Source organism: Aethalodelphis obliquidens, unplaced genomic scaffold (assembly GCF_003676395.1).
Source record: "Aethalodelphis obliquidens isolate GAN/ISIS:26980383/991018 unplaced genomic scaffold, ASM367639v1 scaffold8, whole genome shotgun sequence".
Taxonomy (NCBI): Eukaryota; Metazoa; Chordata; class Mammalia; order Artiodactyla; family Delphinidae; genus Aethalodelphis; species Aethalodelphis obliquidens.
Genome location: NW_020837952.1, coordinates 51,220,525 through 51,246,083, shown reverse-complemented (window position 1 = coordinate 51,246,083; position 25,559 = coordinate 51,220,525). Strand labels below are relative to the sequence as shown.

The following is a 25,559-nucleotide window of genomic DNA, read 5'->3' as shown; positions in this document are numbered from 1 at the left end:
ACTTAAAAGCTTTTGCTCAGCAAAGGAGACCATAAACAAGACGAAAAGACAGCCCTCACAATGGGAAAAAATATTTGCTAGCGAATCAATGGACAAAGGATTAATCTCCAAAATATATAAACAGCTCATGCAGCTCAATATTAAAAAAACAAAGAACCCAATCCAAAAATGGGCAGAAGACCTAAATAGACATTTCTCCAAAGAAGACATACAGATGGCCAAGAAGCACGTGAAAAGCTGCTCCATATCACTAATTATTAGAGAAATGCAAATCAAAACTACAATGAGGTATCACCTCACACCAGTTAGAATGGGCATCCTCAGAAAATCTACAAACTACAAATGCTGGAGAGGGTGTGGAGAAATGGGAACCCTCTTGCACTGTTGGTGGGAATGTAAATTGATACAGCCACCATCGAGAACAGTATGGAGATTCCTTAAAAAACTAAAAATAGAATTACCATACGACCCAGCAATCCCTCTACTGGGTATATACCCTGAGAAAACCATAATTCAAAAAGACACACGCCCCGCAATATTCACTGCAGCAGTATTTACAATAGCCAGGTCATGGAAGCAACCTAAATGCCCATCGACAGATGAGTGGATAAAGAAGAAGTGGTACATACATACAATAGAATATTACTCAGCCATAAAAAGGAACGAAATTGGGTCATTTGTAGAGATGTGGATGGATCTAGAGACTTTCATACAGAGTGAAGTAAGTCAGAAAGAGAAAAACAAATATCGTATATTAACGCATATATATGGAACCTAAAAAAATGGTACAGATGAATCCATTTGCAGGGCAGAAACTGAGACACATCTGTAGAGAACACACGTATGGGCACCAGGGGAGGAAAGCGGTGAGGGGTGGGCATGGTGGTGTGATGAATTGGGCGATTGGGATTGACATGTGTACTCTGATGTGTATAAAATGGATGACTATTAAGAACCTGCTGTATAAAAAAATAAATAAAATTTAAAAAAAAAGAATCAATATGAGATGGTGGTAATGTAGAAATAGATAAGCAGAACAACATGAAAGGAAACATAAATGGTATCTTGAACTTCCTTTCAGAATCTTAAAATGCACCTCCAAAAATAGGTATTTTTTACCTAAATCCTTAGTTTATGTCATGTTTAATGTCCATTAAATCTCAAAAATTAAATATCAAAAAAGAAAAAAAGAATGAATGCTAAAAAGTAGTTTATTGTAAGAGGAGAAGAGTGGTTGTGTTCTTTGCATTTACTAGAAAAATGATTGTCTCCATTCTTAGCAGGAGCTGGTGTGTGTGTGTGTGTGTGTGTGTGTGTATTTGTGACTTTTAGCTGGGTCCGCTTTATTCCTGGGTTCATTCTATGTCACATTCTTGCCCCTTGGTTCCTTATGATTTCGTCCTGTACATGCAGGCACATACACACAGTTGAAGATTGAAGATAAAGAGGTTATGATATAAACCAATAAAACACCACACCATCTGACTTAGAACTAGAACAATATCACCAAAGATACCTAGATGTCTTTGCATTCCATTACCCTACCTCCTCCAGCCCCCATCAAGGTAAAGTACTAATGGGAATGCTGTAATCATACTTTTAGAAATTGTTTTTCTGTCTCCCCAAACTGTACTGTATTCCCCTGCAAGCATTCATCTGGTGTTTGAATGAATGAATGAAGCAGTTGCACCAGTGTATTCCCCTTGCAAGGAATGGTTCCCACTAAGCATCGCTTGTTTACGTGTATTGTTTTGGTTTTTCAAAACTATTCATTGAGTGCCCCTGTGTCAGACACTGTGCTAAGTAGACATACATAAATACATACCGCGCACTGTAATAAGAAGAATTGCAGCTTCTAGAAATAATAAGTCCAGGCTCCTCAGGAGCTAACGCAGTTTTCTCCTCAGTGCATTGAAAAATCTATTAGTTAAGAAGGCAGCAATATTTCAGGAAATTAAACCACTGTAACAGTCCAGTTCACAAATCAGAACTCCCAGTGCTTTGCAATGCTCCATTTCATAACGTAAAGTACTCAGAGAGGTTCAGACGATCCATAGATGCCCCAGGGACCAATCCCCCCAGGCTTCACAGAGCTAAATAGAGGATGCTTCTTGACAGGCATGAGAGAGGAAGGGGTTTCGTTGCCACTGATAGGAGGAGGAGCACGTTTACAGATTCGTGGTCACATTCCTCTTGATCCACTGTGCCTTTGTCATCATTCTCGAGTTAATGATGCTTGTGGAAGATGGCGGCTCAGTAGATTTCTGAATAATGAACATTTCAGGTGAACGCCAGGTAGCTCACTTTGGGCTGGGGTTTTATTTTCTAAATAAATGTTCATCTATGCCTAGTAGGATTGCTGTTACCTGTAAAGACCGACTTAGGGCTCTTACAAGGTTTTCCTCCAAGGCGCCATTGTGGGAAGATGTGAAACATGTAACTTAGCTCTTCTGTTGGTACTGGTTCCTCAGAATTTCACAGGAGCTGACCTAGAGCTGCTTTTGCCGAAATGGATTTCTGAGTTTAGAAAGTAGAACAGCCAGGAAACCTTCATGCCATGAAGCATAGGGTCACCTAAAGAACGACGGTCTTCCAGCGAGACTTTCTTTTGTTAGTCTTTGAGAAAGATCCTCTCTCCCTATACATCCAGCCCTGTCAAGTTCAGGTGGGACTCTTAAGATTAGGGCTGTTATATCTCTTGTTTCTGAACAATAAACTGGTTGGTGATCCAATATAAATGATTCAGCCAACAGGCCTTGAGAAATGCAGTACCTACTGTATCTCCTAAATTACTCTTTCTTAGGGTATAGTCCACCGCTGTATCTAAAATGGATAACCAGCAAGGACCTACTGTATAGCAAAGGGAAATCTGCTCAATGTTATGTAACAACCTAAATGGGAAAATGTATAACTGAACCACTTTTGCTGTACTCCTGAAACTATCACAACATTGTTAATCAACTATACTCCTATATAAAATAAGAAGTTAAAAAAAAAAAAAAAGGAATTCCATGGAGATCTGGTTAACAATACAGAGATCTGGTTAACAATACAGATTTCTGGGCCCTACCCCAAACCTGATGAATCATCACCTCTGGGTATGACCCTGGGAATCTGCATTTTCTGTAGGCGTCCTCCAAGGTTTTGAAGCCCATCAAACTGCCTTCTAGTAATCTTTCTCTTCTATGGGTTGCTAGAGTATATTCCGAAAATACAGTTGAGATTATGTGTCTTTGCTAATGAAAACCTTTTTGTTGCTTCCCACTGACCTTAGGGTATTGGCCAGAGTTCTTTATACATATTCTCCATATACTGTACTTCATACAGTATTTTCTAACGTTTCACCGTTTCCTCCTTCCCCACAGCCTTTCCCATCACTTCCAGCTTCAAGCTTTATCTGGACATATCAGATTGTAGTTATTTTACACACATACACACACACACATACACACACAATTGTCTATTTATATCTCTGTGCCTTCACGGATACTATAATACCTCTCCCATCCTGCTTTTCTCCCGATATTTGAAAAACACAATTTTCACCTGATTTGTCAAGATCAAATGTAAGGCTCCTCTTTTCCAGACATCTCTGATTATTCTCCCTCCCTTCCAACCACCCCACCTTGACTGTCCTTCTTCTAGATCACTGCTATACGTACACCTGGAGGTATCATAGTCCCGTTCTTACCATCGTAATATCACAGATGTGGTAGCCAGTTTCCAAGATAGCCCTCGATAATCCCATACCCTGGTACTCACACTCTTGTCTAGACCCTTCCCACGTTGCCCAGGGCTGACCTGTATAATCAGTAAGATGTGGCAGAAATGACACCATGTAACTTCTGAGGCCAAGTCATAAAAGACATCCTAGCTTCTTTCTTGTTCTCTCTTGGATCACTCACGCTGGGAGAAGCCAGCTGCCCTGTTGTTAAAGCGTCCAGACAGCCCTATGGGGGTGGTCCATGTGACAAAGAACTGAGGCTTCCTGCTAACAGCCGGCATCACCTCCCAGGCATGTAGGAGTAAGCCTTCTTGAAGCAGATCCCAAGCATTTAGATGTCCGTAGGCTCAACCGACGTCCTTACGACAACATCATGAGGAATCCTGAGCCAGAGCCACCCAGCAGATACGCTCCCAAATTCCTAACACAGAAACTGTGCGAGGTAATAAGTATCGCCGTTTTAAGCTGCTGTGTCTTGAGGTAACTTGTTATGCAGTAAAGGATAATGAATATACACTAGACCATAAACTCCTCAAGCACCAGCCATGTTTTATTCATTGTGGATGCTGGTCCCTAGCCCCTCCTCGGTACCTGACCCATATTAAGTGTTCTGTAAATGCTGATTTAAATGATTCCAGCTGAGCTAAACTGGAGCATAGTTTTGCTGGCAAGGGCAAATACAAATGCAGATGACTTTATCTAGTAGGTAAGAATCTCATCTTTTCTGTCGCTCTAAATATAATTGGTAACAATATTAACAATTAAAAATAATAGCCAGTACCTAAATACAGCATCAGAATTCTCAAAAGCCTATAGAGTATGTTCTGTGAGGATGCCCATTTTACAGATGAGAAAACAAAGGTACATTGAGGTTCAGTTACTTGCCCAAAGTGACCCAGCCAGTGAGTGATGGAGCCAGGATTCAAACCCAGGCAGTCAGACTCTGGAGTGCATGCTGTTAACCAATTGAAAAGCTAATATTGAGCACTTATGATACAGCGAACGCTGAACCAGGCCCCTTAGTTCTCTTGCCTCATTTAATGCTTTTTCAAAACTCATGGGATCTGTATTTATATTCTCTATTTTATGGGTGAGGAGTTTGAGGGTTAGAGAGATGAGCCTACCAGTGGGAATCTGGCCATTCAGATTCCCAAGCTTATGCTCAGTTCATGACCTCCCGTGGCACTGTCCGGAGTCCCCATCCCATCCGAGCTCCTCACCCTCCATTTCTCAACAGTTATGTTCTGAACATACAGGTTGGTTGCCAAGACAACCACTCAGAAATGACATTAAAGGCAAATGACTTTTCAGACATTCTGGGACTAGGATGGTTTTTCCTTTTTAATTTTAAAAAATGGGTCACGGTGATTTGTAATCCATAGGAAAATGTTGGTAGGGATAAGAAATGTATTTTGAGTAATAAATATTTCCAGGATAATGAGGAAAGCTTCCAGATTACAAATAGAGCAACTCGCTAGGAAGGGAGCAGGATATGCTACTATTATCCCTATTTTTCAGATGAGAAAATTAAGGCCCAGAGAGACTTCAAAGCCAGGAGTATCCGACTCCAAAGTCTTTGTACCTACTTGCCTTGAAAAACTGCTTCTTGACGAACATAGATTTGGCTGGGTTGAGGCAGGGGCTTGGCTATGGCCCTACAGTAACTAATCCAGGAGCGGAGAGCACGTCTGAATAGGCCCGGGGCTGCAGGAAGGGTGAAGAAGAAAGAAACACTGGCATCATTCCAGAGTAGAATATCTAGGGCTGGGGGACTTAAATATGAGGTAAGGGGAAGGACTCAGCCCTCATCCCCCAAATTTCAGGTACTGAGATAATAATATCTGACCTTTAGATTAGTTGGAAGGGATGTAAATAAGGTAGCACATAGAAAGCTCTTCCCACAATGCCTGACACCCAGTAAACACTCAGCACATGCTAGATAGTATTTTCTGTTGTGATCATTACGGGAGCATCCCAATGCCTCCTTAAAAACAACGCCTTTAAGAAGAAATAGCTTATTTTTGTGTATGGTGTTAGGGAGTGTTCTAATCTCATACTTTTACATGTACGTGTCCAGTTTTCCCAGCACCACTTATTGAAGAGGCTGTTTTTTCTCCACTGTATATTCTTGCCTCCTTTATCAAAGATAAGGTGACCATATATGTGTGGGTTTATCTCTAGGCTTTCTATCCTGTTCCATTGATCTATATTTCTGTTTTTGTGCCAGACCATACTGTCTTGACTACTGTAGCTTTGTAGTATAGTCTGAAGTCAGGGAGCCTGATTCCTCCAGCTCCATTTTTCGTTCTCAAGATTGCTTTGGCTATTCAGGGTCTTTTGTGTTTCCATATAAATTGTGAAATTTTTTGTTCTAGTTCTGTGAAAAATGCCAGTGGTAGTTTGTAAGGGATTGCATTGAATCTGTAGATTGCTTTGGGTAGTAGAGTCATTTTCACAATGTTGATTCTTCCAATCCAAGAACATGGTATATCTCCGTCTATTTGTATCATCTTTAATTTCTTTCATCAGTGTCTTATAATTTTCTGCATACAGGTCTTTTGTCTCTTTAGGTAGGTTTATTCCTAGATATTTTATTCTTTTTGTTGCAGTGGTAAATGGGAGTGTTTTCTTAATTTCACTTCAGATTTTTCATCATTAGTGTACAGGAATGCCAGAGATTTCTGTGCATTAATTTTGTATCCTGTTACTTTACCAAATTCATTGATTAGCTCTAGTAGTTTTCTGGTAGCATCTTTGGGATTCTCTGTGTACACAAAAATAAGCTCAAAATGGATTAAAGACTGATATGTAAGGCCAGAAACTATCAAAGTCTTGGAGGAAAACATAGGCAGAACACTCTATGACATAAATCACAGCAAGATCCTTTTTGACCCACCTCCTAGAGAAATGGAAATAAAAACAAAAATAAACAAATGGGGCCTAATGAAACTTAAAAGCTTTTGCACAGCAAAGGAAACCATAAACAAGACCAAAAGACAACCCTCAGAATGGGAGAAAATATTTGCAAATGAATCAACGGACAAAGGATTAATCTCCAAAATTTACAAGCAGCTCATGCAGCTCAATAACAAAAAAACAAACAACCCCATCCAAAAATGGGCAGAAGACCTAAATAGACATTTCTCCAAAGAAGATATTCATATTGCCAACAAACACATGAAAGAATGCTCAACGTCATTAATCATTAGAGAAATGCAAATCAAAACTATAATGAGATATCATCTCACACCAGTCAGAATGGCCATCATCAAAAAATCTAGAAACAGTAAATGCTGGAGAGGGTGTAGAGAAAAGGGAACACTCTTGTACTGCTGGTGGGAATGTAAATTGATACAGCCACCATGGAGAACAGTATGGAGGTTCCTTAAAAAACTACAAATAGAACTACCATACGACCCAGCAATCCCACTACTTGGCATATACCCTGAGAAAACCATAATTCTAAAAGAGTCATGTACCAAAGTGTTCATTGCAGCTCTATTTACAATAGCCAGGAGATGGAAGCAACCTATGTGTCCATCATCGGATGAATGGATAAAGACGATGTGGCACATATATACAATGGAATATTACTCAGCCATAAAAGAAAGGAAATTGAGCTATTTGTAGTGAGGTGGTTGGACCTAGAGTCTGTCATACAGAGTGAAGTAAGTCAGAAAGAGAAAAACAAATACCATATGGTAACACATATATATGGAATCTAAGAAAAAAAAAAAAAGGTCATGAAGAACCTAGGGGTAAGACGGGAATAGACACAGACCTACTAGAGAACGGACTTGAGGATATGGGGAGGGAGAAGGGTAAGCTGTGACAAAGTGAGAGAGAGGCATGGACATATATACACTACCAAACGTAAGGTAGATAGCTAGTAGGAAGCAGCTACATGGCACAGGGAGATCAGCTCGGTGCTTTGTGACCACCTAGAGGGGTGGGATAGGGAGGGTGGGAGGGAGACGCGAGAGGGAGGGGATATGGGGATATATGTATACGTATAGCTGATTCACTTTGTTATAAAGCAGAAACTAACACACCATTGTAAAGCAATTATACTCCAATAAAGATGTTAAAAAATAAATAAAATTTTAAAAAAAGAAGAAATAGGCATCATTTCCTGGCAAAACCAGCCTCTTTCCCTGCTTTCCCTTGTTTATCAGAGGTCAGAAACCAGCCTCACCCCTGAGATATTGCTTTCCTTCACGCCCTGGGTTTTAAGCACGCACCTTTGGGGATGTGTCTTCTGTCAGCCCTTTACCTCCATCCTCATGTCACTGTTCTGGTCAGATTTCCTGAGTAACTTTTCTTTGGACCACCCAGCATCACATGAACCCTAGAATCACTTGTAGCACTTCACAGAAACTCCCCTTGGGGTCCATTCCCCCAAGGAACTGACCACTTGGGGAAGGTGAATTTCCCCTTGAGAGCCTCCACCACCCCCTACTTTACACAGAAACCCTTAAAACCTGGGATTGCTTTTGTTCCTTTATGTGAGTACATTAGGTGGTATTCTTGAGCACAGTTGGATTTTTTTGCTAATTAAATGTCAGAACATGCTGTTTAGAATTATTAACAGCCATTGCAAGGATAATAATCTTTCCATTAACATAAACCTAACTTTCATTCTTATTATTGTTTTAATTACATGAACCCTTTCGCGTGCTGAGTGATGAAGAACACTCTAGGATATTGCTTGGCTAGGCGGTGGTGTTTCTGTAGGGTACTCTGGGGTAGGTCTGCATGATGCCCTCCAGGTTTCTGCATCTTGCCTCTGAGGATGGACTTCTCCCCATTGACCCCAAGACTTAACGTCCCTGGTTGGACTGAAGTTTATTGTAGGGTGGAAGTGAGATCCGTAGCAGTGTGAATTGCACCAGGAGAATGCCCCGAAAGGTTATATGGGTGACCATTCCCACCCTTTTTTTTTTTTTTCCTCCTAAAACCAAGGATGTGCAGTCCAATTTGGAGATCCACCAGAGGGGGCTTCACGTTTCCCAGTAGATCCCAGTTTGTGATTTACTAATCTTTTATATAGAAATATAGGAAAAATAGGTGGGTGATTTATTTTCCCTGTCAAAGCTATCTCTATTCCCTACTTCCCCTTTACTGTCAAAGGTACCATAACTTATCACGCTCCAAATCCTGAATCATCTGAGCCTGGGTAGTGCTGGCACACATTCACTAGGGGAAGGAAAGTGGGCTTTATTATACTGGATGCTTTGTAATCCTCCCAGCAATATTGTGATGTGAGTGTCTTAAGCTCCCATTTTGCAGATGAGAAAACTGAGGCTCATGGAGGTTAAATGACTTGCCTGAGGTCACACAGCTTATTGGAAGTGGAACTGGTGCTAAAGCCCAGGCTCTGGGGCTCAACAAGCTGTGCCTCTTCCAGTGTACTGTGCTGACCTAGACCCTAGCAATTACAGATACCTCTTCTCCTAGTTGAGGAAAATGCCAAAGGTAGCATTTGAACCCAGGCCTGGCTAACTTTGCAGTCATGCACGTGATCAGACATTTTTTGAGAAATGACTGTGTTGTTACCATAATACAAATGACATTGTCCCTGCCTCAAGGAGTTCCAGTCCAGAGCAGGAGAGAGACGTGGAAAATTAGACACAGCACGATGGCTTGCTGTGCTGGAAGCAGGGAAACACTGCTTTGGGAACCCTCGCGCAGCCTGGGGCAGCGGGGAGGGGCGGCTGGAGGGTGGTACCTTCTAAGTTGGAACTCGGGGGAAGAGCAGGAATTGGACAGAGGCAGAGCGTGTTCCATGCTACTTCTAAGAGAAGGAGCCATTTATGATAAATGCATCTGCTTCTCACCACACGTTCTTTCCCCCTATAGAGTCCTTAGTTTTCTTTCTGGGATTTTCTTTCTGAATACACACTCATTCAAATGCTTCCTTTACCTCTAATTGAGCACTCTAACTTAATTGATTATGTATTAAGTCGGGGACTTGGGGCGACATTCAGTCCTGGGCTCATGTTGAGATTAATTTATTCCTGTAGTCCTCCTGTTCTGTAATGCATCTGAGTGCCTTGCGTGTGTGTAAAAACTAAAGTCAAGCTGGAGCCATCTAATTCGACGGCTTACCCCAGCGTGCTGGTGTTCGGCCTCCACCAAGCTCTCCTGCTTTGATGGTAACCAAAATACATGAATAAGTTAATCAAAGGTCTGATTAAATAGCATGGCTCTGCAGCATGGGCCGACGATTGCCAAGCTTCAGTTCAGGCAAATTCTCAAGGGAGAGAGGAAAGTGAGCTGAGTTCCCAAGGCCGAGGCTTACATGAAAAAGAGTTATGTAAAACCCACTGGAGGGAATTACTCGAAGTCCTCAGACCTCAGATCATAAGGTGATGGCCAGCTCCATTACAGCTTTAACAAAATAGATAAGCGTAACAATACCATTGAATAGTCATTTTTAATGACACAGAAATGGAATATGACTGAAAGAAATATGTCTACCCAGGAACAATTAGGTACTGGTTGCAAAAAAGATATATAGTAGGATTCAATTTTTGAAACCTTTATTTCTTGTTTTGTGCATATTCTTATTTCCTCCAATGAGCCTGTATCATTTCTATAATAACAAAAATCTTTTTTTTTTTTTAAATCTGAGCATAGCGTTTTCATGTGATAGTTATTTCATAGACATTACTTTCCTTCTCCTTTGATTCGGATACATTTTCTTCCAAAAGAACTTCATATGCCATGAAGTTCCATGAACAGATCTTTAAGAAAATATGCATTCATTTACTCAACAAATTTTTATTCGATGCTTTTTATGTACCAGGCACTATTTATAATGGTTATACAAAGAAATTAATGCATTGATTTTTTTTTTTTTCCTTTCTCCTGCTCTCGCTCTTCACTGCCCTGTCTAGTCTGAAGTTTCCTGGATCCCCAACAAACATTACTCTGGGATTTACGGTCTGATGAAGCTTGTCCTCACCAAGACTCTTCCTGCCAACCTGGAGAGGGTCATCGTCCTTGACACAGACATCACCTTTGCCACCGATATTGCAGAGCTCTGGGCTGTGTTCCACAAGTTCAAAGGTAATGGTAGCTCATTTTTTTTCTGGTATCTTTGAAGGTGTCAGCATGTCAAGAAGAGTGATTTTTTTTTTCCCAATGTGAGGTCAACTCTTAACATTCTAATGAAACAGACAAGGAATTATAAATAGAGTGGAGCATCAGTTTCAGTACTGCCATTTGAAACATGTTAAACTGGAATTTGCTTGTGTTTTTGTAATAATTGAAGAGGTAAGATCTGTGTTCATAGGAAGAACCCAACTGAGGGTTGCTGAATTGCCTGGTAAGAGACAAATATCGAATGTGTGTATTTTGTGTGCAGATAATTGAGTTGACTTCCTGGTGTGGAGACATGCATTTATCAGTTTTCTCTTTTTATCAAATGATACTTTGATTGCTGAGAAAGCCTGTGAGGTGGTGGTGTTGGATATTGATTATAGAGTGTTTGCAAATGTCCTTATGGCTTCCATTAATGTTGTGGTTTATTGTTTTAAAGAAGTATAAAGTTTGGCTTTTTAAGACGTTCCTTCTAATCTAGTTAGTTCCTGTAATTCTTGGCACTGCCCCAGGGTATGTGCGAGTATAAGGTGGGAAATTGTGAGCCCGATGGGTGTACATGACTCTGGTGGGGATGCATGAGAGAAGTGGCAAGTGAGCACAAACCTTGGACTATTATTTAATACCCCTCTTCCAGGGGTCTTCCTTAAAACTGCATAATTTTTCAATTTTATATTCTCAGTATTAGACAAATACAATGAGAGATAAATATGGCAGTGAGATTTTTTTTCTTCCGGCTTCTGCACTCTGGCTTCTGTGTTTAAAATTCCTCCTGCCTCTTTTCTATAGCTCCTTATCCTATGAAAGTGAAATACTGCTCAGTGATTTTAAATCACAGCATTTTCATGAATCAGAGGATATTCCAGTTGGTTTCTGTTTTCGTTCACGGACAGAAGAGTAAATTCCTCACCCACTCCAATCTCTGCCTGCTTCCTCCTGGGGGCCTCCCAGCTCTGGGGTAATTGAAAAAAGTCCTCCGCACACCATGGGCGGAAACACTCTGACCCTTGGGCTCTTTTCCTTGCCAGGATCAAAAGTTTCCTTACTCGTGTCAGTAATGACACTAGTAAAGACATCATTTAGCAAAGCTGTTGAAATGGAGTGTGTCTCAGCTTTCTGATCTCTTCTTCATAGCATGGTTGGATCTGTCTTTTTATTTCACAAATAAAGAGACAGAAGCTTGGTAGGATGCAAGGTTCTACCCGGAGCTGAGACCAGAATGCCTGTGTGTGTTGGCTTCCCTGTGCATCTCTTTTCAAGTCCCCCTATCAGGTCTGCTTGTTTTTTCCGATTACATCGAGCTCACTGGGGACGGTTTTTCTATAGTTATGTGGTTGAGTTGGCGAAAAAGTTCTTTCGGGTTTTTGCATAAGATGTTATGGAAAAACCCAAACGAACTTTTGGGCCAACCCCAATATTTTATTCCTATTTTCATGCCAATGTTCAGTGTTCAGGGTTGTATTTATTCAACGGGCACTTATCGCATCCCCACTGGGTATCACTGGCTATAAGGAGTGGGTTCTGGCTATAAGATGAGCAGTGAAGGGGAGTGAGAGTTATCACCTCTCCTGAAGGGGCTAAAGCTGGGTCAGTATCACAGCAGAGGTGATGATTGTGTCTGTCTTGCCGGATAAGAGTAGTGGTTGTGTGCGGTGGGTGCCCACATTCCCCTTTGGAATAAAGGGCTTATTCCTCCAGCTGCTGGGAGCATTGCCTGCAGATGGGTTCAGCTCTCAGCCCCCTTTCGGGATGATCTCAGGCGAAGAGAGTCACCTTGCCTGGGGCCATGCCCCCTTCCTGGGCCGCCCCACATCATGGACTGCCTGGTGCATGTGGAATCTTGCAGGATCCACTGTAGCCTTCCCTGGAGTCTGCCTGGCAGCTCCATGTCCCCCTCTGCCCTGTCCTGATGGTGTTCCTTCCCTTTCATAGGTACTGTTCCAGGAGCTCTTCCTGAGTTAACCTCCCGCGTGCTCACTCCCATCCTGGAGTCTGCTTCCCAAGAAACTCAATCTCAAATATTCATTCAGAACTGCAAGTCTCCCCTGGATAAGTGTAACTCAACAAAATCCCTGGAACAGTTGGCCACTGATTGTAGCCTTGGAACTAGGAAATCACATTTATTCTGTTCCAGCAGGACCTGCCACAGTGCTGGTGGGGTTCTGTCGCCAATCATAACAACAGTCATAATGCTGGTGTTAAATCGTACCCGTCCCATATCCTCCGTGGAAGGGAAGGCGCCCGAGGCTCTTGTTGCTCCCAGAGCTGGCCCAGGGATTTGGATCTGGAGGGCTCTGAGACTCAAGGCAGTTTCTGGGGCAGAGCGGAATAGATGGGTCAGGATCAGAGCAGGGGAAATGTGAATGCGTGGAGTTGATTTAATAGGCTTCGTTTATTTGTTCATTCTCTCACTGGTTCATTTCTAGCATTAGCCAGGGCTCCACTGGAATATATTAGATGCTGTTGTTAGAACAGGACACCTGCCTTCAAGGAGCTCACAAACAAGGCATACTGTGTTCCGTTTTTATCTATCACCATCAGAGGAGTATAAAACATCTGAGGGGTTCCCACGCCCACCCTAACTTTTCTGGGAAAATACGGAAGTGAAAAGAAAATAAGTAAGCTCTTATCTTTTTCATATGGTACTCTTTTGTACAGGGTTTGCTTTGTGTGTGTGTGTGTGTGTGTGTGGTTCTTTCTTTCTAAACTGGAATGATTAGAAGCCAGGTCATGGTATAGGAAGCAAGTCCCTTAGGACAGACCCATAAATGTAGAATGCGCTGATCCAAGAGGGAGAGTTCCCCTCTCATAAAGGCAATCACAGTTGACATCTCCACTGTAAACATTTTGAGTGATGTTGATGCAATTTGGCCTTGTTGGTTTTTCTCTGGTTTGGAACAGCTAGTTGCCTGGGGCTGCAGTGGCTCTTGTGTTCAGTCCCATATAGGCCTGACTCCTTAAGGATGCTGTGAAATCGCCCTTACCTAAAGTCATTACGTGGAGAACCTAGTACGAAGCTGTTTAGTGAGGGCTTAGATCATCCTCAGCCTCTGCCGTGGGCAGCTCTGTGTACCTCTTGGGGATGTGCACGTGCTCCCTGAGCCCTGACTTCACCTAAGTTGCAGATGCTCCCCCCTCAGCATCTGCACCCTTATCGAGCCTGCTCCAACTGCTGGAGGATTTTCAGAGCCTCTGATTCTATTTTTTTTTTTTTTTTTTTTTTTTCCGGTACGCGGGCCTCTCACTGTTGTGGCCTCTCCCGGTGCGGAGCACAGGCTCCGGACGCGCAGGCTCAGTGGCCACGGCTTACGGGCCCAGCCGCTCTGCGGCATGTGGGATCTTCCCGGACCGGGGCACGAACCCGTGTCCCCTGCATCGGCAGGCGGACTCTCAACCACTGCACCACCAGGGAAGCCCAGAGCCTCTGATTCTTAATAGGAAGAATCAGACATGCCACTGATGGCTAGAATCATGAGTCACGTTTACTGAGCTCCTACTAGCGGCCAAATAGATTGCTGTTGGGAGCGTTGCAAGAATAAGTCAAGTTCAGTCCCTATTCATTTGAGTGTATATGTGAATAGGGGAGAGACGACAAACAAAAAAAATAAATAAAATATATAGTGTATTAGGTGGTGAATAGTGCTTAGGTGGAAATTAGAGAAAGGAGATAAGGGATGCCTCTGTGTGTGTGTGTGAGTGTGAGTGTGTGTGTGTGTGCGTGTGCGTGTGTTATTTTAATATTCACATCGGGTCATAATGGAAGGTCTTACATGAAAAGTGACATTTAAGCAAAAATCTGAAGAAGTTGAGATGACAGGCATGCCAGCTGTCTAGAGGAAGGGTAGGAATAGTATCCTAGCCAGAAGGAACAGCAAGTGTGAAGTTTCAGGAGTGATGTGGCCTGACTTCTTTGAGGACTCAGATGGAGTTCAGAACAGAGCAGAGTGAGCCCAGGAGAGGGGCGGGGGTTGGTGAGGTCAGATCATGGGGACCTTTGTAAGGCAGTGGGAGGATTTTGTCTTTCCCTTCAGAGATATGGGAAGCTGATGTCTGGCTTTGAGCAGAGGAGTGATGTGATCTGATTTGCATTTGTAATGGATCATCCTGGCCACGGAAACTATTTCTGAGATGGTTGCAATTATCCAGGTGAGCCATGTTGTGGACTCAGACCTGGATGCGGCAGTAGGGGTGAAAGACGTCATCATATGAGGTACATTTTGAAGGTCAGATAGTCAGGATATCCTGTTGATTGGATGTGGGGAGCAGAGACACAGGAGTGGAGGATGCCCCAAGGTAGCTGGAAGGGTGAGGTGGCATCTGTGAGATGGAAAAGGCCGCAAGAAGAGCAGGTTATGGGGGATGATCAGGAGTTTGGTTTGGGGCATTTTTAAATTTGAAATATACCTAACTGGGCATCCACGTGGAGATGGGAAGGAGGCAGGCGGATAAAATGAGTATTTGTAAAGCAAAGGGAAAGTAACTACTGTTTCCTAAGTACTTCTTCTGTTCCAGCCACTGAGCTAGAAGCTTTGCCCATTTGAAAATCAAAATAAACTAGGTCCAAGAGAGGTTAAATAACTTCCCATGATCAGAGAGCTATTGCACAGCATGGCTGAGCCCAAACTGTGTGGCTCTGGAGGCTGTGCTCTCTCTGCTACCTGCTGCGTCCCCTCCAGGCTTCCTGATGGCATGGAGGAGGGCATGCCCATCACCTGGGAGGCAGGGTCTGCATCTTAGTTAAGGTGTGGCTGCCGATCATGAGTCAACTTGACCCCTGGGTGCCATAGTTTTCCATAAAAATTTGGAAATAATATCTCATTCTAGCAACCTGGGGAAGCTGTTGTAAAGGCATAAATAATAAATGTGCAGCCTTCATTTGAAGATTTTGGAAGAAAGCCGTGCTGAATAGGCAGGGTAGTATTTGCATTCATAAGGACAAACGCCTTCCCTTTAAGAAGACCCTGTTGCCATAGTGTCAAGTTCTGGCCTCAAAACAGGTATGGTGAGTGGAGCAGTGCCTTGCCCCAAAGGCCATCCAAGAGGCCAAAGGCTTACTTGCAGCAAAGTGGGCTTCTGGAGCTGAACCTGGGGCCCCAATCTGACATCTGCCAAGGGCATTTTCCTGGCTTGTTCAGCACTGCAGGTCAGTCAGTGCAAAAAGGTGGAAGTGTGCGCTCGGCTTCCTGAGGCACCCCTTTCCGCTTTGTGAGTAGAGCCTGGGTACAGAATGTCACCATCCTTTGCCTGATTCCATCAAACAAGCCTTCTGACATGTCTCCTATCCTCTAGCTTTCTCCTGGCTTCAGTCCATCTTCTCCTGGATGACCCAGCCGTGTGGCTGACAGGGTCTTGGTGCTCCGGCCAGGTGTCAGGCCTGAGCCACGGAGGTGGGAGAGCCTAGTTCAGGACATTGGTCCACCAGAGACCTCCCAGCCCCTTGTAATATCAATTGTTGAGAGCTCTCCCAGAGATCTCCATCTCAATGCTAAGACCCAGCTCCACTCAATGACCAGCAGGCTCCAGTGCTGGACACCCCATGCCAAACAACTAGCAAGACAGGAGCACAACCCCACCCATAAGCAGAGAGGCTGCCTAAAATCATAATAAGGTCACAGACACCCCAAAACACACCACCAGATGCAGGCCTGCCCACCACAAAGACAAGATCCAGCGTCATCCATCAGAACAGAGACACCAGTCCCCTCCACCAGGAAACCTACACAACCCACTAAACCAGCCTTACCCACTGGGGGCAGGCACCAAAAACAGTGGGAGCTACAAACCTGCAGCCTGCAAAAAGGAGACCCCAAACACAGTAAGTTAAGCAAAATGAGAAGACAGAGAAATACACAGCAGATGAAGGAGCAAGGAAAAACCCACCAGACCAAACAAATGAAGAGGAAATAGGCAGTATACCTCAAAAAGAATTTCACAATTTATATGGAAGCACAAAAGACCCCGAATAGCCAAGGCAATCTTGAGAAAGGAAAACAAAGCTTGAGGAATCAGGCTCCCTGTCTTCAGACTATAGTACAAAGCTGCAGTAATCAAGACAGTATTGTACTGGCACAAAAACAGAAAGGTAGATCAATGGAACAGGATAGAAAGCCCAGAGATAAACCCACGCACAAATGTTCATCTTATCTTTGATAAAGGAGGCAAGAATATACAATGGAGAAAAGACAGCCTCTTCAGTAAGTGGTGCTGGGAAAACTGGACAGCTACATGTAAAAGAATGAAATTAGAACACTCCCTAACACCATACACAAAAGTAAACTCAATATGGATTAAAGACCTAAATGGGAGGCCAGACACCATCAAACTGTTAGAGGAAAACATAGGCAGAACACTCTGTGCCATAAATCACAGCAAGATCCTTTTTGACCCACCTCCTAGAGAAAGGGAAATAAAAACAGAAATAAACAAATGGGACGTAATGAAACTTAAAAGCTTTTGCACAGCAAAGGAAACCATAAACAAGACGAAAAGACAACCCTCAGAATGGGAGAAAATATTTGCAGACGAAGCAACTGATAAAGGATTAATCTCCAAAATATACAAGCAGCTCATGCAGCTCAATAATAAAGAAACAAGCAACCCAATCCAAAAATGGGCAGAAGACCTAAATAGACATTTCTCCAAAGAAGACATACTGATGGCCAAGAAGTACATGAAAATCTCAACATCACTAATTATTAGAGAAATGCAAATCAAAACTACAATGAGGTATCACCTCATTGGTCAGAATGGCCATCATCAAAAAATCTACAAACAGTAAATGCTGGAGAGGGTGTGGAGAAAAGGGAACCCTCTTGCACTGTTGCTGGGAATGTAAATTGATACAGCCACTATGTACAAGTGTATGGAGGTTCCTTAAAAATCTAAAAGTAGAACTACCATGTGACCCAGCAATCTCACTACTGTGCATATACCCTGAGAAAACCATAATTCAAAAAGAGTCATGTACCACAATGTTCATTGCAGCTCTGTTTACAATAGCCAGGACATGAAAGCAACCTAAGTGTCCATCGAAAGATGAATGGATAGAGATGTGGCACATATATACAATGGAGTATTACTCAGCCATAAAAAGAAAGGAAATTGAGTTATTTGAGGTGGATGGACCTAGAGACTGTCATACAGAGAAAGAGAAAAACAAATACCGTATGTTAACACATATATATGGAATCTAAAAAAAAAAATGGTTCTGAAGAACCTAGGGGCAGGGCAGGAATGAAGACGCAGATGTAGAGAATGGACTTGAGGAAACGGGGAGGAGAAGGGTAAGCTGGGACGAAGTGAGAGAGTGGCATGGACCTATTTACACTACCAAATGTAAAATAGATAGCTGGTGGGAAGCAGCCACATAGCACAGAGAGATCAGCTAGGTGCTTTGTGCCCAGCTAGAGGGGTGCGATAGAGAGGGTGGGAGGGAGATGCAAGAGGGAGGGGATATGGGGATATGTATATACCTATAGGTGATTCACTTTGTGATACATCAGAAACTAACACACCATTGCAAAGCAATTATGCTCCAATAAAGATGTTTAAAAAATAAATAAAATTAATTTTTATTCGAGTATAGTTGATTTATAATTTTGTGTTAGTTGCAGGTGTACAGCAAATTGAATCAATTTTACGTATACATGCATCTATTCTTTTTCAAATTTTTATCCCATTTAGGTTGTTACAGAATATTGATCAGTATTCCCTGTGCTGTACAGTAGGTCCTTGTTGGTTATCCATTTACAATATACAGCTAACATTTTGAAGCATTTATTCTGTGCCCGCCACTCTATTAAACTTTGAGTAAACTCATTTAAGCCTCATGACACTCCCTTGAAGTAATTACTGCTAATGTTCCTGTTTTAAAGATTTGAGAACAGGTGGTTCTGGAGACAAGGTAGCTTACCCGTAGTCTCCGCTCTTAAATAGAGCTGGGATTTGAACTCAGGGAGTCCAGCTCTAAATTCAGTACTCTACCTTTCACCGTACTGTCCCTGGAAGAGCAGGTGGTGGGTCTTTGAGTCTCTTTGTAGAGACCAAAGTTAGATATAAGAAAGAACTCTAGGTGACCGTGTAAAGCTTGTAGAGGGTGGGCCCAAGGTGATGTAGGCATTTAGAGAACAGGAGTGTCGGGCAAAATCAGAGGCATGGGAAAGTGTGGTTTGCCTAGGATTTGAGAAATAAAACCTCAGTCTCCAGAATCCTGGCCCAGCTTGTGACATTCCAGGACACCCTGTTTAAAGTAGCTGTGAGCCCCAAGAGCTCTCCCCATGTACTCATCATTGTCAAGAAGAATAAGCCAGCATCAGGGCTCCCCGAGCGACTCTGTGAGCACAGGCAGGTTACTCGACTTCTCTGGGCCTCAGTGAACCAGGAACAATGCCAGCGGGGTCCTTGCAAGAAATGCACAACACGTCATGCAGTATTCTTCCCATGTTCCACTTTCTCTACGGACTCCTGCCAGCAGGTATGGGATAATGGCGGATACCGTTAGTGGGTGTCTGCTCCATTACCTCACGGCTTTGTGCACAAAGCCATCGGGTGGGCATGGGTGGCTGTAAGTGTACAATAATGTGAAAAAAGCTGAATATGAAGAACTGTGGAAGTATTATTTTTGAAAAGACATTTGTAGAGCCTTTGTGGTTATACAATCACTTGCCTTGAAGGGGTTTTTAGCATTCTTGGACCTTTCCGCAGGTGTCTTTCCTTCTTACCTGGTCATGACCTGCCCCTCCCTCCTTTGCCGCTTCCCCTCCCCTCTCCCCTCACTCCCTTCCTCGGTGGAACTGGTTGGGTAGGAGAAGCTTTGAAAGGAAGACACCAAGTTTAAATCCCTGCTGGTCTCCTCATCGGCAGGCTGACTTGGGGTGTTTGTGTAACCTCTCATCCTCGCTTCTGCACCTGTACAAGGAAAATGCCCACATTTTCTCATAGTGATGTGAGGTCCGAGGAGGTGATTCACTGATCCCGGTACCCCAGTGGATGCTCTGGCCACAGGAGTTCCCTTCTCCTTTCCTTCCTCCTCTCTCCTGTGTCTAAGTTTGTTCTTATTCCCTGTGCCCCTTCACTGACCTCCAAATGAAGCTTCCTCCCTTTAGCTGGTGTGAAAGGAATCAAAGAAGGCCTTTCAGGACGACTGAGTAACCTGTTTAAGCATCTTGTGGGGAGGAGACTCTCTGCAGTCAGGGTCCTGTTCATCTCACAGCGGCTCGTGACAGTTTCTAAACTTGAGAGCCTGCTTTGCCACAGGGAAGAGAAGCAGAAACTTTAAAAGATCTAAAGCCTCACATAAAGTGGTTTAAAGTGACTCCCCCAGCCAGTGTGTGCATGGGTGATGTGCTCTTAGTTCAGAAGGCTCTGGAATTCTAATGGGAGCGAGCCACTCAGGGTGTGTGGTCTTTGTTGTCAATCACAGTATTCCACTAAAAGACTGGGGCATTTCTTTATCATCTGGGCATGGTTTTAAACAGTCTCCTGCACTCCTAGTATTGACGCAGCTCCTTCCTCACCACCAGTTTTCATTGTTTAGTTCTGTTTTTTACCTTCTAATTCCTGGTTGACTTTCCCCTTGGGAAACTCCCCAGGGCCTCTTTTTTTTTTTTTTTTTGCAGTACGCGGGCCTCTCACTGTTGTGGCCTCTCCCGTTGCGGAGCACAGGCTCCGGACGCGCAGCCTCAGCGGCCATGGCTCACGGGCCCATCCGCTCTGCGGCACGTGGGATCTTCCCGGACCGGGGCACGAACCCGTGTCCCCTGTATCCCCTGCATCGGCAGGCGGACTCTCAACCACTGCGACACCAGGGAAGCCCCAGGGCCTCTTTATTCCTCCTTCCTCCCCCTTCTTCACACCTGTTATCCGGCTGCCTTCCACTCCGAATCCAGGAACTACACTCTGATTTTCTCCTTACATGCCTCACGGTGCTTGCATTTGGCAAGCTGAGTTGCTCACCATGGGAGGAACCTCAAGAATTTTATTCCTGGCAAAATGGGGGGAGAGGTTTTAATTATTTTTCAGATTAACGGTGACGTGGATCTGCCTTCTCTTATTATATTAGAAACATTCTTTACCTTCCCCGATTCTCTTTTGTGCTGTAAATGTGGGGGAATGGTATGGTAATCACTGCCCCATAGGCTGCATTTTGGTGGTTAAGTCGCCAAATAGCTCTGCCTTACACAGTACTTAATAAATTATCTTCCCCTTCCTTTCCTTCTGAGTCTTTGTTTTCGTCTTGTTCTTCAACCTGAAACTCCTGAGAGTTGGGGGAGCAGAAGCTTCCCTGCTTCCCTGCCCCCTCTGCCTCCCTGCCCATCCTGCTTCCCTCCCCTCCCCTCTCCCTGCAACCCTGCCCCCTGCTTCCCTCCTCTTCCACCCCCTGCCTCCCTGCCTTCCACATTCGTTCAGTCACTCATTCTTTCATTAATTCGTTACCTTTCGAGCCCTTGGACCTGGCCTAGGCCCTGGGGATAAAATAGTAAATAAGACAGGCCGACCTGCCCCCCACTCCTCTCTGTGCTAATTCCTATTAGCTGCTTTTTCTGTGTCTGGCGCCAGGCTATCTCATTTAGCCCTCAGAAGTCCTTAAGTGGCGTGCTTGAGATCACACAGTGAGGCAGTGGCGGAACCTGGATGGAAGCCAGGCCGCCCCCAGGCTGACCTCAGAGCCCAGGCGTTTAGCCACTAGATTCTAGATCCAACTCAACACACAGTTACATTAAAGTATGGAAAGTACCTTGAAAGGCGGAATTCAGGGTGAAGTACAGTCACAGTTTTGGGGGGAAGCAGTCCTGGCCAGGAGGGTTGGGAGGGTCAGGAAGGCTTGTGAAGGAAAGAGGCATGAGGACATTAGCCTCCATGGCCCACTTAGAGGGAATGCCATACCCAAAGGCCTGAGGTCCGGAGAGAGAAGCGGTGCAGACACTGAAAGAAACATCGAGGTCTCATCCTCAAACAGATCAGGTGGGCCCTGCCTTTGGTCCTTTGCTCTGCTGTCCCTCTGCTGGGAATGCTTGTCCTCCAGATCTCTCCCTGTCTTGCTGCCGTAACTCCCTTTAAGTCTTTGCTCAAATCTTAGCATCTCAGTGAGATTTCTGCCAGTTGGCCCCTTTCATCCTGCAACCTGGGATACCATCCCATCCCTCACACCCTGTTCTTTTCATGTTGTTTATAGCATCCATCATCTTCTAATCTAGTTTATGATTACTTATTAAGATTGCTGTTCTGCTCCACCCAGTAAGCACGACAGACCCAGGTACCGGGGACGTGGCTGGCTTTACCTGGTCACTGTGTGTCTTTCCTGCTAATACATAAATACCGTGAGGGCAGGGATCTTTGTCCTGTTCCTGATGTGTTCTCAGCACTTAGAACAGTACCTGACAGGTGCTTAGTGAATAAATGAACGAATAGACATATGATTCTAGGTGGTTTGCAGAGCGAGAAATAAGGCAAGAGAACCACGAAGGGTTTTGTAAATTACAGCTTTGGATTTTATCCAAAGGTATAACTGAAAGACAGTTCAGAGTTTCCGGTACAGAAAAGGATGCTCAGATTTTCCGATTTGAAAAGGTTCCTTTGGCTGCAGTGTGGGGATGTTCTGAAAGCAGGAAGCAGGAAACCTGTACCTTGAAAGACAGTTTGGGCAGCAGGTAGGAGGCTGGCTACTACTGCACTGCAGGCAGGATATGATAGGGGCCGAGCAGGATATTGCCCTTGGGGGCGAGCAGAGGACGCGGATGGGAGATGAACAGGGAGGCAGAGTGGATGGACCTGGGTGATGAGTTCAGTGTTGGACACGTGGAGATGGAATGAACAGGTCTGGATCTTACAAAAGAGGACGGCTGGAGGTATCTTCAGGTGTTTCCTTATTGGAACGAAGTAGAGCTGTTTTCTTAAAATGTTCTCACCGGGTTATGACAGTTTCCTTTTCTGGACTTCCAGGTGTAGCATCCAGGGGTGCCCATGCTGTGGCTTCCGGCCCTGAAGGGAGGGTGGCTTGCTGGACCTGCTGGATCTAATGGGAGGCTGTTGGGCGGTGGCAGACGGGGATCTGCAAGTCCAAAGGCTGGGCGAGGTGTGATTGGCGAGCTGTGATTAGTGAGGAGGGGACCACACTGCATCGGAGAAAGGGTCACGGAGCTCACCCTGATTGTGTCAGGATCCCCTGACTGTGCAGCCCATACCCAGTGAGTGATGTCGCCTCCTGCCTCAAATTGCCACTGCATCATCAAGCCAGCCACATCCTGCGTGTCCCTGTCTGCACAGCTCCCGGAATGGGGCAGGACAGCCACTCTGATATTTACATCCGCAGGATCCCCCAATGGGGCAAATGGGACTTCTGTCCCCTCTGTGACTTCCCTTCATGCACAGGGATCCAGGCTCTCTGTGAAATGAGCTAGGGGCCCATATGGAAGAGGAGGAAGGAGATATTTCTAGAAGTGACTGTGAAGTATTTCCTTCCCTTAGTCCTTACCCAACTCAAGTGTCCACTCCTGGAGTGATAGGACAGAGCAGCCCAGGGCCTTTCCTACGGTTGACCCCCATCCATACTCTTACCATCTTTATAACCTTGGCACTACTCAAATCTCGGAACCTCCATTACCTACAGGCAAAATGGGGATGATAACGCTGTGAGGGTGATGTGAGATTGTACATAGGAAAGTCTCCGTGCAGTTCCTGACAGAGAGTGAACAGCAACAGTGTTTTGCTGCTGCTGTTTCTAATATGAGAATCATTTTACTGTCATCACAATAAGGCAGCTATCTACATACCTAAGAGATTCCGTTGGGAGGATCTTCATCTTAGAGGAGATGGTATCAGTCTTCCATGAGTAAGAAAAGTTCCCCAAATATCCTCAAGCAAGATGAGGAGGGGGGCCTGGGAGGGTCACGTGAGAATAAGAGTTAGGATTTTGTCCTGTTTGGAAAGAGCTGGCTGTGTGTCTCAGTGGGGAGATCAGAGACGGTGGAGTGTGACCCTCCCAGGACCTGGGTGGAGGCCCGGCTCTCCCAAGCAATTTACACTTCAGTTTTAATGGGAATGATATTTCAGAAGCAGAATCTGTAATTCACCTGGTCCTTTGTAGGGATGTGTTATCTCAGTTCTTCCAGGCAGGGTTTTTCACATTTTACGGTTTCTGAAATTGAGATGTGACTTAACCAGAGCAACTTGACTGATGGCCTTTTTCTCCTGGAAAATGTTTTGCTATATCCTACAATCAGTGCCCCCTTAGAAGCCAGAAAATATGGTGTTATTATTTTTATTAGTATTATTTCTCTAGCGTTTCCTTTTATCTTAGAGCAGTAGAGGAGAGGTGGATGGTGGGTAGGGCTCTGGACTGGAGAAGGAAACGCTGAACTGGGAGGCTGATTAGAATCAGTGAGAGAGAAGGATTTGGGGGTCTTGGTAGACTACTCCTTGATTACCTTTTATTGTATGACCACAGGGTCCTGGGACATTGTGCTGTTGCTACTTTTGGTAAATACCTTGCCTGTATATCACATGTTGGAATGGTTACCACCTCCTGATGGGCCCACGGGATTTTTTTGAAAATTTCAGGGAGAGATACTGAAAAGTTTAAGCATTAAACCTAAAACTACAGGAAGTTACTCTGCCCAAAGGTCTTTTCTCACTCATTCAGACACTCCATAAGTATTTACTGAACACCTACTTGGTACCGGCCACACAAGTTACTCTCTCTCATACCTGGGCCATTAGACATTCATGTGACTAACTCATCCTTATTAGAAAAAATCAGATACTTCTGGAACCATTTTAGGGTTACTTGCCATTAATGTGAATTACTTAGCCAGATTGCTTTTCTAATATTTTTCTGATATCAGCTGCCTTGAGTCAAGGAGATTTTGATTGTGAACGTAGCCATTGTGGATGCATGAAGGGGAGAGGGCTGTCCTAGGTCATCCTGGGGGGAGGGAGGGGGAGGGGGCAGGTTGGCACCAAATAAAGGCACGAGAGACTTAGTGGGGGTGACGGTGAGAGACAGGTGCAGTCCAGGTAGTGGGAAGAGGTGAGAAGCAAATACTTACCAAATAAATTTATGGAGACAAAGGCAAAGCCCATCTTTAGAATCATGTGCTCAGAAAAGAAGCCTTTTTTTCTTGTTTGTTCTAAAAGTATCTGGGGCCAAAGGAGTCTTCCGTGAAGGTTAGCTCTGCTCCGATTCCATATTAGTGAAATACCAAATTGGATTAATAGACATGTGATAGCCAAGCAGTAACCTAATGATCATTTACAACTGTGTTCTCTGAGCAGTACTTCTGAGTTGTGGGGTGGAGGGTGGCTTTCAGTATCAGAATTACCTGTGGTGTCTTTGCAAACTGTGCGAGTCCAAGGCCCACTCCCATCTCCCACCAACAGCCCGGACAGCACCGGCGCTTTGACAACCATTGCCTTCATGCAGGGTTTCTCCACCTCAGAGCTCTTGACGTTCGGGGCTGGATAATTCATCATTGTAGGGGGCCGTCCTGTCCATCCCTAGCCTCTACTCACTAGGTACCAGTTGCACCCCCTTCCCCCGTTGTGACAACTAAACGTATCTCCAGGCGTCTTCAAATGTCCCCTGAGGGCAAAGTCCTTCTCTGTTGGGAGCCGCTTCCTTAGTGGCCCTCCATTACTGACCAAAAGGTGTAGGATGTCAGGTGCCGGTGGTGGTAGTTTAATGGTTGATAGTGGCTATAGCCCCAAAGAGGAAATGAAATCTGAACTTTCTACC

General features: G+C 44.4%; 1 protein-coding gene across 1 annotated transcript in view; it reads left to right on the top strand.

Annotated features, from left to right (window-relative positions):
- LARGE1 (LARGE xylosyl- and glucuronyltransferase 1) overlaps positions 1-25,559 on the top strand; it is a 587,913-nt gene that overhangs the window by 342,586 nt on the left and 219,768 nt on the right. Inside the window, exon 6 of the mRNA XM_027107480.1 lies at positions 10,624-10,795. Coding sequence (XP_026963281.1) covers positions 10,624-10,795 — 172 coding nt within the window. The remainder of the gene's footprint in view (positions 1-10,623; positions 10,796-25,559) is intronic.